The following is a 14,397-nucleotide window of genomic DNA, read 5'->3' as shown; positions in this document are numbered from 1 at the left end:
AGTCTAAATCTACCCTCTTTTATTTTAAATCCCTTAGCCCTTGTCCTGTCATAACAGGCCCTGTTAAAAAGTTTGTCCCCATCTTTGTTATAAGCCCCCTTTAAGTGACGAAAGGCGGCATGCTTGCACCTCTTGCAGTAAGGGGTTTTTTTCCTTTTTTTTTTTTTTTTTTCTTCTCTCTCAGGTTCAAAATGAATTGGAAGCAAAAGTTAACTCAGTTTCAGAATTACTTCATAAACTACAGGAGACAGACAGACAATTGCAGCTTGTTGCTGAACAGCAAATAAATACAAAGACTCAGCATGAGAAGCCCTGCTATCATGAAGGAGTCAGTGAGCTTGCAAAACAAATGAATACTTTCATGGTGCAACGGATTCAACATTTGGAAAAGTTACAGGAGCAACAAATGAATATTCAGGTATCTAAGTAATAATGCAGATGCTTTACCTTAATCGTTTCTTCTGTATCTCAGTGTTAATGTTATAATAATTCAGATTATATCTTCGTATTAGAAAGAAAGGTCCAGTGGCCAGCACATGAGCTTAGAGCTTTTGGGGAAAAGTTTTATTTCTGGTTCTGTCCCAGATACCTGCTCCTCTCCCCCCCATATTTTTTGTGTCTGTGGAAAGTAAATGCAAAAATTGTGAAATGTTCTCATTCCCACTAAAATTGTTTAGAGGTTTGTTATTGAAGAAACTTTAATTTAATAATAGCCAGTCAGAAAAAACAAAGAACAGTTATAAATTGTTTCTTTATATAGTCCTCCATGCTTTTTTGAAAGGCAGAATAAGATCCAAGCACATCTGTGTTCTAAGGTTGTTATAAATGACTTCTCTCAAATAGCATGTCAAAATCTGTTTAGTGTGATTACTTGGCAAGTATTCATGCTTAGATATTTACTTGGGGAAACTAATGCATAATTTGTAATTTTGTCTCTTAGTCTCATCTCATTAGCTTTGCAGTCAACACCGGTGGCTTACAGCAAATTCACCTACCTTCCTCCAGTCTCATGACAAAACAGTCTGGGAAGCCAGAACAGCGATTTCTTACTAGCAGAGTGTCTTCATGTCAGGGGGCTTTATTTCCTGCCAGTGGTCCACCTGCCCAAGGTGAAGTTGAATTCTTAATATCTTACTTCCCGTGTTAGTTTTGCATTAATTTCATTTCCATTAATATTGAATTGTACATCATATCAGTAATAAGTAGTAAATATTTCTTCTGTATAATTGGTTTTATTGCCTAATATACTATGTAATGGTTGGACTCGATGGTCCCAAGGATCTTTTCCAACCTGAATGATTCTGTGATTCTATAACATATACCACTTATTCTGAAAATGTCCCAGTTTAAATTAAAGTGAGAGTTTGGTATTTGTGAAGTACTTCATCTGCACCAAGAGAGGCCTCGACTTAACCTAAAATAATCTTAGTGAGAATTTTTTTCCTAGATTTGTTTTCCTATGAAGAAAATTGTTAACATTTAAATAACTTTAATTTTCCTTTTCCCTGAAGCGTATTCAAGCCAATTTCAAAATCATGGCACTCATACACAAAAATCTCCTCTAAAGACACCGGTTCCTCGGAGACATGCTCCAGAACCTGTATCAAAAAATGTGAACGTCTCAAAGAAAGAAAACTCTGTAACAGAAAAGGAAAATATTCCCAAATCCATGTGCAAAGGTACTGTGAGTAAGACACTTGACGTTCCTGTCCTCCACTGGCATGAATAGTATGTCCTGAGGTTTACTTTGTGTGGTCTTCACCTAATCTGAGCTGTTGGGTTGCTGGCACTTAAATACATATATTCAGAATATTTGAAAGTATTTCTGGGAAGGGTTAATTTTGTGGATAAATCACTTATTGTTAACAATAACTAAAGACTGAATGACAGTATTGATCTAACCTATAGCGTCTTAACATGATTGCTGCCTGAAATGTTTTCTCAGATGAAAAATTGAATGACTGTTCATTGTCAGGTTTAAGGAAGATCATATAGAATAATGAAAAGCTTGGGATCTGCTCAATAACTTAGTCATTATCATTGGTTGAATTGATTTATTTATTTTTTCATTAAAACATGTATTCATAGGGTCCCTATGCCATCATAATGAAAATAGCATTTGTAAAGCAAAGGGAGTAATTTTCTTTTGCTGCTTTTGATCAGTTTAGTGGCATGAAACTCAGTTTTGAAGATTTCATCAAAAAATAAAAGCATCTCTTTTTAGCTGGTTGTGTTTAAAATTGCTTGAGGATCTAAGATTAAGGAAGAACATTTAAAAGATCCAGCTATTGTACTCTATCGCAGCCTGTGACGTGCCTGTTTGTGTCTTCATCAGATCTTTCTCAGACTGCTGCTTCTATCTCCTTTTTTTGCAAAGCTCTCACATATTGCTGTTGTTCCATGACTCCAGGAATAAATGAAACAGGGCAAAGGAAAAAGAACAATTCTGTGACATTATAGGTAGAATGTTTCTCTGTGACTCAGTTAATTGCTGTCACAGTTAAATTTATCTGTTTTCTGACTTTGCTAATGTAAAGAGTCATGGTAAGACAGATTAGTGTGAGTGGGTTTATGTGACTTGTCTTATCTGAAGTAAATCGGTATTTTAAAATTTAAGAAGTTATTTTTACTATCCTTGGTGATTATTATATAATGGTGAAATTTCTGGAAAGGAGAAGAAAATATTAAATATATTGAACAAACTTAACAGTAAATATAACTTTCCTTTTTTTCTGCCTTAGGTGAAAGGTGGTTTCTTGAGCATATTCTGAGTTCTCAAGAAATGCCACTGAGGCAAACTGAGCTTTCAGAGAAGGCAACATCAAACAGTAATAAAATGAGCTGGCATTCTGAGAGAGACAGGTAAATAAATGTAACAATCCAAAATTGAGGAAGATTTTTTGTTTTAATGAAATTGAGAAAGGTGTATTAGATATTGATGGTGTAATGGAGGCACTGGCGTGGTCCTTGAATCTGACACAGCTGTGCTTGAAGTAAAACCCTGGAGCACTGATATTTGTATGCTACTTCTGCATTCCTGTTGTACTGAAGGTAGATGAAGCTTGTTGCGAAGGTCAGTTTATAACACCTTTCTCAGAGGTCAGTAGGTGTTAACTTGGATTGCTTTTCTGTGTTCTGAGTGTATTTCTTCTGTTGCAGCAGCTTGTAGAGTAGTGTCAAGGAGCCAGGCATTGTGTTAAAGTGGGATTGCCCTTGTCAGTGAGACTCCAAGCTGCCTGCATATGGAGCAGCATCAGCCTGCCAGTCTCTAAAGTTTAGAGTGAGTTAGGAAATTTTTTTTAGCCATCCAGTCTGAAACATATTTTCCCCAGGAAGTAGTTTGATGTCATAATTTCACTAATATAACGAGAGACAGCTACATAGCTACTATCTTAGTATAGACAAAAATATTAATTGCTTCAAATGAAAAGATATCCAAAGTTTAAATGTTGCTCTCTTAGATCTGAATTTTAGATGTAGTGTCACTGTTCAAGATACAAGGATACAGCACAAGATGTTAAGTGGTAAATATAGAAAACCCAATAATCTGTCTTTAACCTCAGGTGAAAAAGCCAATTCCATTTTATGTAAAGGTTGTGTATTCTTGCATTTTAAATTCATGCTTAGTTTCAAAGTCGGCTACTTTCTTGGGCCACATGAGGAGCCATGAGACTTATTAGGAGTGTTTCTCCCATCAGGCATACTGCTTTGCGTACAGACTCATTCCCTGCTTTTGAAAGCTCCTTCCAAAATTGCAATTCAGTTGAGAAAACGGTGAAAAAAGCAGATGATTTACTTCAAGATCTTGGCCAGTTGAGAAGAGAAATGCATGATGTGCTACAGGTAAAGTCCATGTTATCAGAAAGACCACGAGTTTGAATAAGGGGAATAAAAAACATAGAGAAAAACTTAGAGGTCTGATATCAATAGCAGTGTTGCCCTTGCTTCTGCCTCTGTGAAAAGACTGATGTTTGTTTACAAGTACTTGAAATGTTGCAGTCTTTGTATGTGGAAGGGCTTTGAGCCTGAGTAATGTCTCAATGAGTTTGCAATGGACTAGACTAGACTAGAGACTCTTAACTGCTGTTCTACCAAACATAAAACAGGTTAAAAAAAAATGTTTTTTTAATTTGTTTGTTTTAAGGTTTCAGATATTTTCAGTGTCTGTTTTCTGCTTGCTCTCTTCCTGTGGTACTAGAGCTATGGAGCTGATGTAACGTTCCCATTTGAGAAAGAACAATGTTCTATTTATCTGCACTCAACTTTAGGGATGACTTAAGCTACTTCCTTTATCATTTTGCCATTTCTTTTTGTAAAGAGTGGTGTTTCCAAATAACTGCTTGGCATACATCATTGTATTGTTTCTCATGTGAATAATTTTGTGCCTCTGGTGCTGGAATGGTTTTGTGCTGGGAACATGTAATGTGTCTGGCTTCTGAAAATTGAGGCTTTTATCTGTTAACCTGGTTCTATGTGGAAGCAAGGTATACCAAATCATTTAACCTGTGTCCTGTGGTCCTCTCTGTGTAAACATAAGCTGTGGGAAAGAAGAGAGACTTTAATGTCCACAGATTTGTGAATTGGCTTGGAATGTAATAGATTTGATTCTGTTGGTTTGTTTCTGTGGTTGAAGTTTTCAGCTTGCATATTTCCCTAAAAATAATGAGTATCACGTGCCAGTTATTTGTTACTGTAGCTTTAGAAAACATAGCTTCATCCATTATAGTATAGCTGATGCATTGTTTCATGGGTTTTGTAAGGTATTAGTGGATTGCACATTTAACTGTTCTTACTAGTAAGAGAGAACCAATGTCATGTGCCCCATTTATGTTGCAAATATTTGCTTACCACTATTGCAAAAAACTTCAATTGAATAACTTACCTTAGTATAGGTAGCACAGAACAGGACAAGATGGGAGAAGGAATGGCAGGTGAGAAGGACACAGTTGACATAAGCGGATTCAAATATCTTCTTCTTTCTTATGAAAAAGGTCAATAGGAAGACAGAGATGATGACTTCAGCAAATGTGGAGTTGAGTCAATTAAATACTTAGCTATTGACTCCTCATTATTAAGAGATAGATGCTTGGGAAAATAAATGCTTGGAATAAATGACTGCTAGCTTTGTCGTACCAGCAAATGAAAGGCCTGAAATAACTGAGATAGGTTGAGATGGAACAGAAGGTGGTGCTCTAATCCTAAAGAAGCATGCAGTGAAATTTAGTAGTTCACAAGGAATTCATTGTGCTCATTTAAATTGATCAGATATCTACTCTAGATTTTACCTTGACAGAGAGATCTTTAAATAAATTTCAACAGCTCCTCTGTCTTCTTAGGAAGCAAGTTCGTGGAAATCAGACATGAATGATCTTATTAAGGTATACCTTGATTTTTTTTTTTTTTAATGCCTTTTTTTTTAATATTGTAATACTGAAACAGTTTTGAATATGCTTGCAATAAGATAATATTACAATAACTATGCATGCCTGTATTTTTTTGAAAAAGTTGCTCTTATGTACAGATTACATTATTCAGAGTAAGATTTAACATGTTCTTTGACTTGTCTTACTCAGTGTTAGTGAGGGAATAATACGAATGTCTGGCAGAAAGCTGCCGCCTCAAGATGGGAATGGTACGGGCTGCTAATACAATTACCATTTCATGATCTGAGTCTAATTGTCAACTCTACATGATGTTGCAGTTGAACACGTCTCTGTATTGCTTACATTTTCTCACACATTTCACTTGTCTTACTGAGGTATTTGTCAAAAAGTTTCTTTTTAAAATGAAAACCTATATAAAAGTGGTAAATAATTTGGTATATTGTTCTTTTCTCACCAGGCTAAACCAAAATCATGGAATCAGTGTGTTGATTTCTGTTTTGTTATGTCCATTGTGCTTTGGCAGTATACCTGTTAGAACATAAACTTTTGTTCAATTCTGATTTAATAAAAGGTAGCCTTAAAGCCAAAACTGATTTTTGATCTGTGAGATTTTTCTTCTGTTCATTCAGTTCATGCTTTCAGAATCTACTCAAGTTTTGGGTTTTTGGTTTTTGTTTGAAGATTTCTTTTTCTTTACATTCTTTTATCACTTTTTAATTTTTTTTCTTCCTTTTTGGAAAATGAAGCACTCTATTTGGGACCCTCTGGGTTTCACCAGGGGTGTGAGAATGAATGGGAGAACTATAGCTGTATGGCTCGTTTCCTGTGTACTTATGTCCCTTCCATTTGTATTTAGCAGCTAATATATGCTCGATTTTTATCTCTGTAAAAGGGTTCTGCAAAGTTAAAGGCTGGTAGTTAATTCATTGTTTTTTATAAAAAGTAAAAATCAGGGAACGGGGGAGATGATCATGGTGCTGGTTGAGGGGTTTATTTTGTTGTTGTTAAAACTTAGGTATATTGCCTGGTGTTTCTTGGGATAGATTGATGCCAAATCATAGAATAATGTGGATTGGAAGGGACCTTTAAAGGTCATCTAGTCCAACCTCCCCTGCAGTGAGTAGGGTCATCTTCAACTAGATCAGGTTCCTCGGATAAGTGTATATATTTTGAGGACTTTGGTTTTTATTATGTTTTTAATTATACTTCAGTATCGTTACATGGAGAGATTTGCATGTAATATCTATCTATTGTATCTAATTGCTGTTTTCTCACATGCTTGTTTGCTTCATTAGCATTGCTTCTCATACATGACATCATTTAGCATTTGAGAGCTTTTGGATGCCTTTCCATTTTCCTAACTTTTAAATATATTCGCATCATACTAAATGTTCTTGAGTAATTCAAGCTGATGATAATATACATGGATAGTATTTCGTATGATGGGCATTGATTTGATAATAGATTAACAGGAATTCTGATCAGTGCATAGAAAATTTAAATCACAATCTCTGATTAAAAGCTAGTGGTTCTGTTTTAATTTTAGTCAACAAGCCCTACCTTTGCCTCTGATCTTCCTGAACATGATCACCTCAATAAATCATCCATTCTTCAAAATGTTAAAGTGCCAAAATCTATACTGAGAGATGCTGAAAGGATTTTGAGAGGAGTTCAAAACAATAAAAAATTTCTTGAAGAAAATTTGGAAGCTGTTATTCGTGCAAAAGATGAAGATGCCATGTATACTTTTATTAACGCCTTGACTACAAACAGGTTAGACCCTATTATTCAGTGCTTTGTGTGACTACTCATTGTATGTGCTTATCTTTTATCAACTCTCAATTTTTTTTAATTCCATGCATTGAAGTACTAGTGCAGTACCCTGAAAAAAGTATTTATTGATTCTTCTTTGCAATCATGAGATGATTCCTTGGGATGTTAAAAATTTTTTGACCCTCCTGATGTGAATTGAATTTTTTGATGGATACCTGTTACTTCTTTGTATAATCTAAGCTCCAGAACTTAAATCTGGATTTTGAGACTCTATCATCTGTATAAACTGCTCTAGGCAAACATGCATTAGTAGGAAAATTAAGCTATAATTCATAATTCTAAACAGAATAGGCTTCATTAACCTGTAAATGTTACAGAATTAGTCATCCTACAGCAGATCATTGGCTTTTGAACTTTTGCTTAGTTAGTTGTATTAATGTGGTTTAACCTCAGCTGGTGGCTAGAACCACGCAGCTGCTCACTCACTCCCCCCAGTTTGAATGAGGGAGAGAATCGGAAGAGTAAAAGTGAGGGAAAAGGACTGGTGGATTGAGATGAAGACAGTTTAATAGGTAGAGCAAAGGCCACCCACGCAAGCAAAACAAAACAAGAAATTCATTCACTGCTTCCCATGGGCAGGCAGGTGTTCAGCCATCTCCTGGAAAGCAGGGCTCCATCACACGTAACAGTTCCTTGGGAAGACAAATGCCATCACTCCAAACGTCCCCCCCTTCCTCCTTCTTCCCTCAGCTTTATATGCTGAGCATGATGTCATACAGTATGGAACATCCCTTTGGTCAGATGGGGTCAGCTGTCCGAGCTCCTCCTCCTTCCAACTTCTTGTGCACTCCCAGCCTGCTTGCTGTCAGGGTGGTGTGAGGAACAGAAAAGGCCTTGAGAGTTTAGCAACAACTGATAATGACACTGCACTATCAAAAGTATTTCTCATCCCAAATCCAAAACATAGCTCTATACCAGCTGCTAATTTAAAAGTTCACTCTATCCCAACTGAAACCATGACAGTTGAAACCTCCTGCTTGAATCATAATGAAAGTTTTCCTATTAAAATGCTCCTTAATCTTGTGGTTTTTTGAGGACAGCAACTATTCTCTTCACGTAAATATTTTTTCAGGCATGATAGCTGCTCTCATTATCTTTTAAAGGAAGTAGTAATTTTTGTCATCTGCTTTTTGCCATTTGAGTTGGATTGTTTTTGTTGCCTTGTTTTTTCAGGTTTTGATCAAAATGGGAACTAACACATGGCTGCCACTTATTCATAGATGGATGTAATAATGATTGAATATGCAAGTGGGGGGTGGGGTTTTGATTTGGGGAACTCAGATAGGGTATGCTTAGTGCCTTTTAGAGGCTGTAGGGGTATATAATCTTACTGTCTCTGTGTTCTGGGTTTCTCTTTTTATAATGTTGGTAGGTCACTGCTTTCCCAGGATCAAATCTGTGCAATTTCAGAATCACTGACCTAAAATACTTATTTCTTCTATTTCAGAGATGTATTGGAAGAGATTCGTATCAGAAAGACTGTGGATGAGTGGATTAAAGCAATCAGTGTAGAAATCCAGGTATGCCTGGAAAAAAGGAGTTCAGGTTTTTGCATTATATTTTTCCACCTTACATTGTTCTTTCATGTCAATAGTTAAACGTGATTCACTCACAACTTGAAAACATAAGAAAACTGCTTATTATTACTAACATGTACTATGTTATAATAAAATATTTACCTCTGTTTTTAAACTTCCATTGCTTAATGAAAATCGCTGGTCACGGTTGCTGGCTAACATGAAAAACAGGCCATTTCTCAGAAATTCAAAGCTATCCACAGACTCTTCTGATAGCCTTGAAGATAAAATCTCCTTTTATTATGTTTATGTTTTATCTTCAGGCTGAAATGACAAGACATGATTTGGAACAAGGGAAATATGATCAAAAGGTCCCATGGGTTGAGAGAGCCCGGAACATCAAGGCTATCAAAACCAATAAAGAAATTAAAGCAAAAACTCAAAAAATCCAAGGATGCTTGACAAAGAATCCTTTATCTGCAGCTAAGCCATTGCAGAAGCAAGGAGAAGATAACATGAGCAAACAGAGGTTTAGAACTTATTTTTCTTCTGAAAGTTTGCAGAGGAAAGGAAAAAGGGCATCTGTGAGTTCTCAAGCAGTTGGTTTCTTTTTTGGTAATAACTGCTATGCTTTAGCTTGCAGTATTCATGTGAAAAAATGTTTGTATATGTAACTGTAATAATTTTAAATTAAAATGATAGCCCTGTCCTGTGCATTGCTGTTGTCAGAATTGTCCTTGTTTTCAGGTGCTGTAGAAGCCTAAGCTAAGTGTGTGTAAAAATGTAGAATTCATTGTCGTGTTACTAGTTGTCTACTAATTGGTCTAATAGCACTACTAATAGCACCTGCTATTTTATTCAGCTGTTGGTAAGCTTCTTGTATGTATTTTGTATGCATAAATTTTCATTTGTACTTCCAATTTATACTGTTTCTTGCAGAACTTCTTACTTTTTTCCTCTAGACTTTTGGAACACTACTGATGTGTTCAAATTTTCATACATGAAGAATTGTGAACTGCTGCTTTTTGTGTGTGTGTCAACATTTGCATACGTGAAGAATTGTAAACTACCTTTTTTTTTTTTTCTTTGTTTTTTGGTGTGTGTGTCAGGGACCTGTGAATGGAAGTGCAATGGTACAAAATGAAGACAATCTGTGTCAAGTCTATGGGAAACCAATTTACCAGGGCCATTGTAGCACACTTAAAAAAGCACCATATCTGAGATTCAACTCTCCCTTTCCCAGATCTAAACTTCAAAGACCCAAGGTGATAGAGTGTGTTAGAGGTAAGTACCTTCTTTGATGTGAACAAGGTGTTCCTTCCCAGATTTTCTATCCATTGTTTAAGATGAATTTGAAAAATGCCCTTAATACCATGCTTTAACTTTTGGTCAGCCCTGAAGTGGTCAGGCAGTTTGACTAGATTATAATTGTAGGTCCCTTCCAACTGGACTACTCTATTCTAAAAGATGCTCTTTTCAAAACTAAAAAATACCAGTAGGTTTTCAGATTTGCTTAGTGTGTATTGCACTTATTTTAGATTGTAAAATTAATGCTTATTTCTAAATTTAATAAACTTATTAATGTGCATTTATTGTTAGCAGCTGAAATTGCTAGAAGTAATGACATAAGCACCTGAAAACTAACTCAGTTTTTGATAAAGGTTTCTGAGAGATGTATTCTTTGTGTCAGGTGTATCCAGTCATGTCACTTAAATGATGAGTTTAGAAATCCACTGAGATTTGAAAAATTAAGGAAGCCAGATATTCCATTTCCCACTTTTAATACATGAATTGAAATATGAAAATTTAAAATTATTGCTGTGAAGATGACATCTATTGACTTGAAAATATTGAAAGACACATTAATCTGAAGCATTGTTTAATGCCAGTAACCTCTTTTGATAGTCAAGTCAGGGTTAAAAGTGAAGTATAACTCTTTGGTACTAGCTTGTTAAGGTTATTAGTTGATTAATAATGAATTCTATTCATTAGTTTTGTAGGCAAAGTGTTAGGATCACAAGATTCTAATTTTCAAGCCTATTAAAATGTGTAAAAATAATAATGAAACTATATATCTGACATAGGTAAGTGTAGATGAACTTTATCTTGACTTAGTAGAAAGTACTGTTGTAAGTGAATCTGTTTTTATTTCCTAGTTCTCTTTTCAAAACTTAACTGATTCTTAATACAAAAACTAAGATTAATCTTTAACTGGTATGTCAGAAAAAGTAATGTGTATCATCTTACTGCAGGAGAAAGTGAGCAAATTACATAATAGAAGATGGAGAGAAAGTGTGTTAAGTGTAAGAGGCAATTAAAGTGGGCACAATCAAGTTAATAGGATGAGTATCAATGGAAAAATATTAGTTGACTTCCCTCTACACTTCTTGCACTTATGCTGTTGTTATGCATGCAGGGAAAATACACTTGATACAATCTTAATTGTTGTGTGGAAAAAAAAAAAGTGCCCAAGTTTTTATTGTAACTGTCAAAATATTATATTCTGTATGAAATATAAGAGATTAACATGAGAAGGCAGTCACTTGATGAAACCATGTTTTTAGGCCATTAAAATGTACCATATAAAACATAATCAAAGTTTTTTAATCATAGGTTGCCATATGAGACACTTGGCATGCTGGTGGCAGGTGGGATGTGCCTGTCCCAGAGGGGGAAAAGAATTTTGGGACAGGAATTAGCAGGACTCGTTAACAGGGCTTTAAACTAGATATGAGGGGGGAGGGAGGGATAACTGGGCCTGTTAGGACTAAACTCAAGGGAAACACGCCAGGGCTTGAGGGATGGTGGACTAGCAAGGACTCTTACCAATTCATTTCAGAGAAGTGATAGACACCTAGAAATTATGGAAACACCTGAGAGGGGCCTGGTAGGAAATGGGGCCCACACTCACAAAAAGATGTTGAAACCATTAGACCGTCTGAAGTGCATCTATACCAATGCACGCAGTACGAACAACAAACAGGGGGAGCTTGAAGCCATGATGCACCAGGAAAACTATGACATAGTGGCTATCACAGAAACGTGGTGGGATGCCTCACATGACTGGAGTGCCACAATCGAAGGCTACAAGCTCTTCAGGAGGGATAGACAGGAAAGGAGAGGTGGCGGAGTGGCAGTGTATGTTAGTGAATGCTATGAGAGCTCAGAAATTAAGTATAGTGGTAACAGGGTCGAGAGTGTTTGGATTAGGATAAGGGCAAATAAAGGTGATATCGCTGTGGGAGTCTGCTATAGACCTCCCAACCAAAGCAGTGAGGTGGATGAAGCCTTCTATAAGCAACTGGGAGAAATATCACAGTCGTTTGCCATTGTTCTTGGGGGGGACTTTAACCTCCCTGATATCTGCTGGGAATACAACACGGCAGACAGGGAACAATCCAGGAGGTTCCTGGAATGTGTGGAGGATAACTTCCTCATGCAGCTGGTAAGTGAGCCGACCAGGGAAAGTGCCCTCCTAGACCTGCTCCTTGTGAACAGGGAAGAACTTGTGGGGGAAGTAAAGGTTGGAGGCTGTCTAGGGCACAGTGATCATGAGATGATTGAGTTCTCTATCCTTGGAGAAACAAGGAGAAGGGTTACCAAAACTGCCACCTTAGACTTCCGGAGGGCAAACTTTGACCTGTTCAGAAGACTGCTAGACAAAATCCCTTGGGAGGATGCCCTTAAGGATACGCGAGTCCAAGAAGGATGGACGTACTTCAAGAAAGAAGTCTTAAAAGCACAGGATCAGGCTGTCCCCGTGTGCCGAAAAACAAGTAGGCGGGGTAGGAGGCCAGCCTGGCTAAATAGGGATCTCTTGCTGGATCTCAAAAGGAGAGTCTACAACCTTTGGAAGAGGGGGCAGGCCTCTCACGAAAACTATAAAGAGGTAGTGAAGCTATGCAGGGAGAAAATTAGGAGAGCCAAAGCGCAGCTAGAGCTCAACCTAGCTACAGCTGTTAAGGACAATAAAAAATGTTTCTATAAATTCATTAACAACAAAAGGAGGATTAGGGAAAATCTCCCTCCTTTATTGGATGCAGAGGGAAACATAGTCACCAAGGACGAGGAAAAGGCTGAGGTGCTCAACGCCTACTTCGCGTCAGTCTTTAGCAGTGGAACTAGCTGTTCCCTGGACACCCAGCCTCATGAGCTAGGAGACAGGGAGGGGAAGCAGAATGAGGGCATCACGATTAAAGAGGAAGAGATCAGTGACCTGCTACGCCATTTGGATGCACACAAGTCTATGGGACCGGATGGGTTACACCCAAGAGTGCTGAAAGATTTGGCAGACGTGCTCGCCAAACCGCTTTCCATCATTTACAGGAAGTCATGGCTAACTGGGGAAGTCCCAATGGACTGGAGGGTGGCAAATGTTAACACCCATCTACAAGAAAGGCAAAAAGGAGGATCTAGGAAACTATAGACCTGTCAGTCTAACCTCGATACCAGGGAAGGTCATGGAGCAGGTCATCTTGAGTCCCATCAAAACCCACATAATGGGCAACCAGGGGATCAGGCCTAGTCAGCATGGGTTTATAGAAGGCAGGTTCTGCCAGACGAACCTGATCTCCTTCTATGACAAGATAACCAGATTATTGGACGAGGGAAAGGCTGTTGATATTGTATACCTGGACTTTCGAAAAGCATTCAGTACTGTCCCCCATACAATTCTTGTGGAAAAACTGGCTTCACACGGCCTGGATGAGCATACAATCTGCTGGGTCAAGCAATGGCTGACTGGAAGGTCCCAAAGAGTGGCGCTCAATGGATTTAAATCCAGCTGGCGGCCGGTCACAAGTGGCGTGCCTCAGGGCTCAGTGTTAGGACCATTTCTGTTTAATGTCTTTATTGATGATCTTGACAAGGACATAGGGTGTATCATCAGCAAGTTCGCAGATGACACCAAGTTAAGCAGGAGTGTTGATCTGCATGAGGACAGGGAGGCTCTGCAGAGAGACCTAGATAGATTGGAGCATTGGACCAAAATCAATGGTATGAGTTTCAACAAGGGCAAGTGCCAGGTCCTGCACTTGGGCCACAACAACCCCGTGCATTGCTACAGGCTTGGGGAAGTGTAGCTGGAAAGCTGCCTGGAAGAAAGAGACCTGGGGGTTCTAATTGACAAGCGGCTGAATATGAGCCGGCAGTGTGCCCAGGTGGCCAAGAAAGCCAACGGCATCCTGGCTTGTATTAGAAACAGCGTGACCAGCAGAAGTAGGGAGGTGATTGTGCCCCTGTACTCAGCACTGGTGAGGCCACACCTGGAGTATTGTGTCCAGTTTTGGGCACCTCAATCCAAGAGAGATATCGAGGTGCTGGAGCGAGTGCAGAGGAGGGCAACGAAGCTGGTGAAGGGCCTGGAAAACAAATCACATGAAGAGTGGTTGAAGGAGCTGGGACTGTTTAGTATGAGGAAGAGGAGGCTGAGGGGAGACCTCATCACTCTCTACAACTACTTGAAAGGACCCTGTAGAGAGGTTGGTGCTGGTCTCTTCGCACAGGTAACTAATGACAGAACGAGAGGGAATGGCTTCAAGCTCCAACAGGGTAGGTTTAGACTGAACATTAGGAAAGAATTTTTCACAGAAAGAGTGGTCGGGCATTGGAACAGGCTGCCCAGGGAGGTGGTTGAGTCACCATCCCTGGATGTGTTTAAGAGA

The 14,397-nt window shown here is 38.2% G+C and overlaps 1 protein-coding gene across 2 annotated transcripts in view; it reads left to right on the top strand.

The window, feature by feature from the left end:
- Nucleotides 1–14,397, top strand: part of KIAA0586 (KIAA0586 ortholog) — an 84,251-nt gene that overhangs the window by 6,295 nt on the left and 63,559 nt on the right. For both annotated transcript variants that reach the window (XM_074148495.1, XM_074148496.1), the window contains exons 6-15: nucleotides 185–418; nucleotides 941–1,109; nucleotides 1,512–1,679; nucleotides 2,742–2,862; nucleotides 3,699–3,843; nucleotides 5,337–5,378; nucleotides 6,931–7,157; nucleotides 8,665–8,737; nucleotides 9,058–9,318; nucleotides 9,844–10,018. In XM_074148495.1, the coding sequence (XP_074004596.1) occupies nucleotides 185–418; nucleotides 941–1,109; nucleotides 1,512–1,679; nucleotides 2,742–2,862; nucleotides 3,699–3,843; nucleotides 5,337–5,378; nucleotides 6,931–7,157; nucleotides 8,665–8,737; nucleotides 9,058–9,318; nucleotides 9,844–10,018 (1,615 nt within the window). The remainder of the gene's footprint in view (nucleotides 1–184; nucleotides 419–940; nucleotides 1,110–1,511; nucleotides 1,680–2,741; nucleotides 2,863–3,698; nucleotides 3,844–5,336; nucleotides 5,379–6,930; nucleotides 7,158–8,664; nucleotides 8,738–9,057; nucleotides 9,319–9,843; nucleotides 10,019–14,397) is intronic.

This window comes from Numenius arquata, chromosome 6, assembly GCF_964106895.1.
Source record: "Numenius arquata chromosome 6, bNumArq3.hap1.1, whole genome shotgun sequence".
Classification (NCBI taxonomy): domain Eukaryota; kingdom Metazoa; phylum Chordata; class Aves; order Charadriiformes; family Scolopacidae; genus Numenius; species Numenius arquata.
Note: the sequence above shows the minus strand (reverse complement) of the source record. Positions and strands in the feature narration are given on the sequence as shown.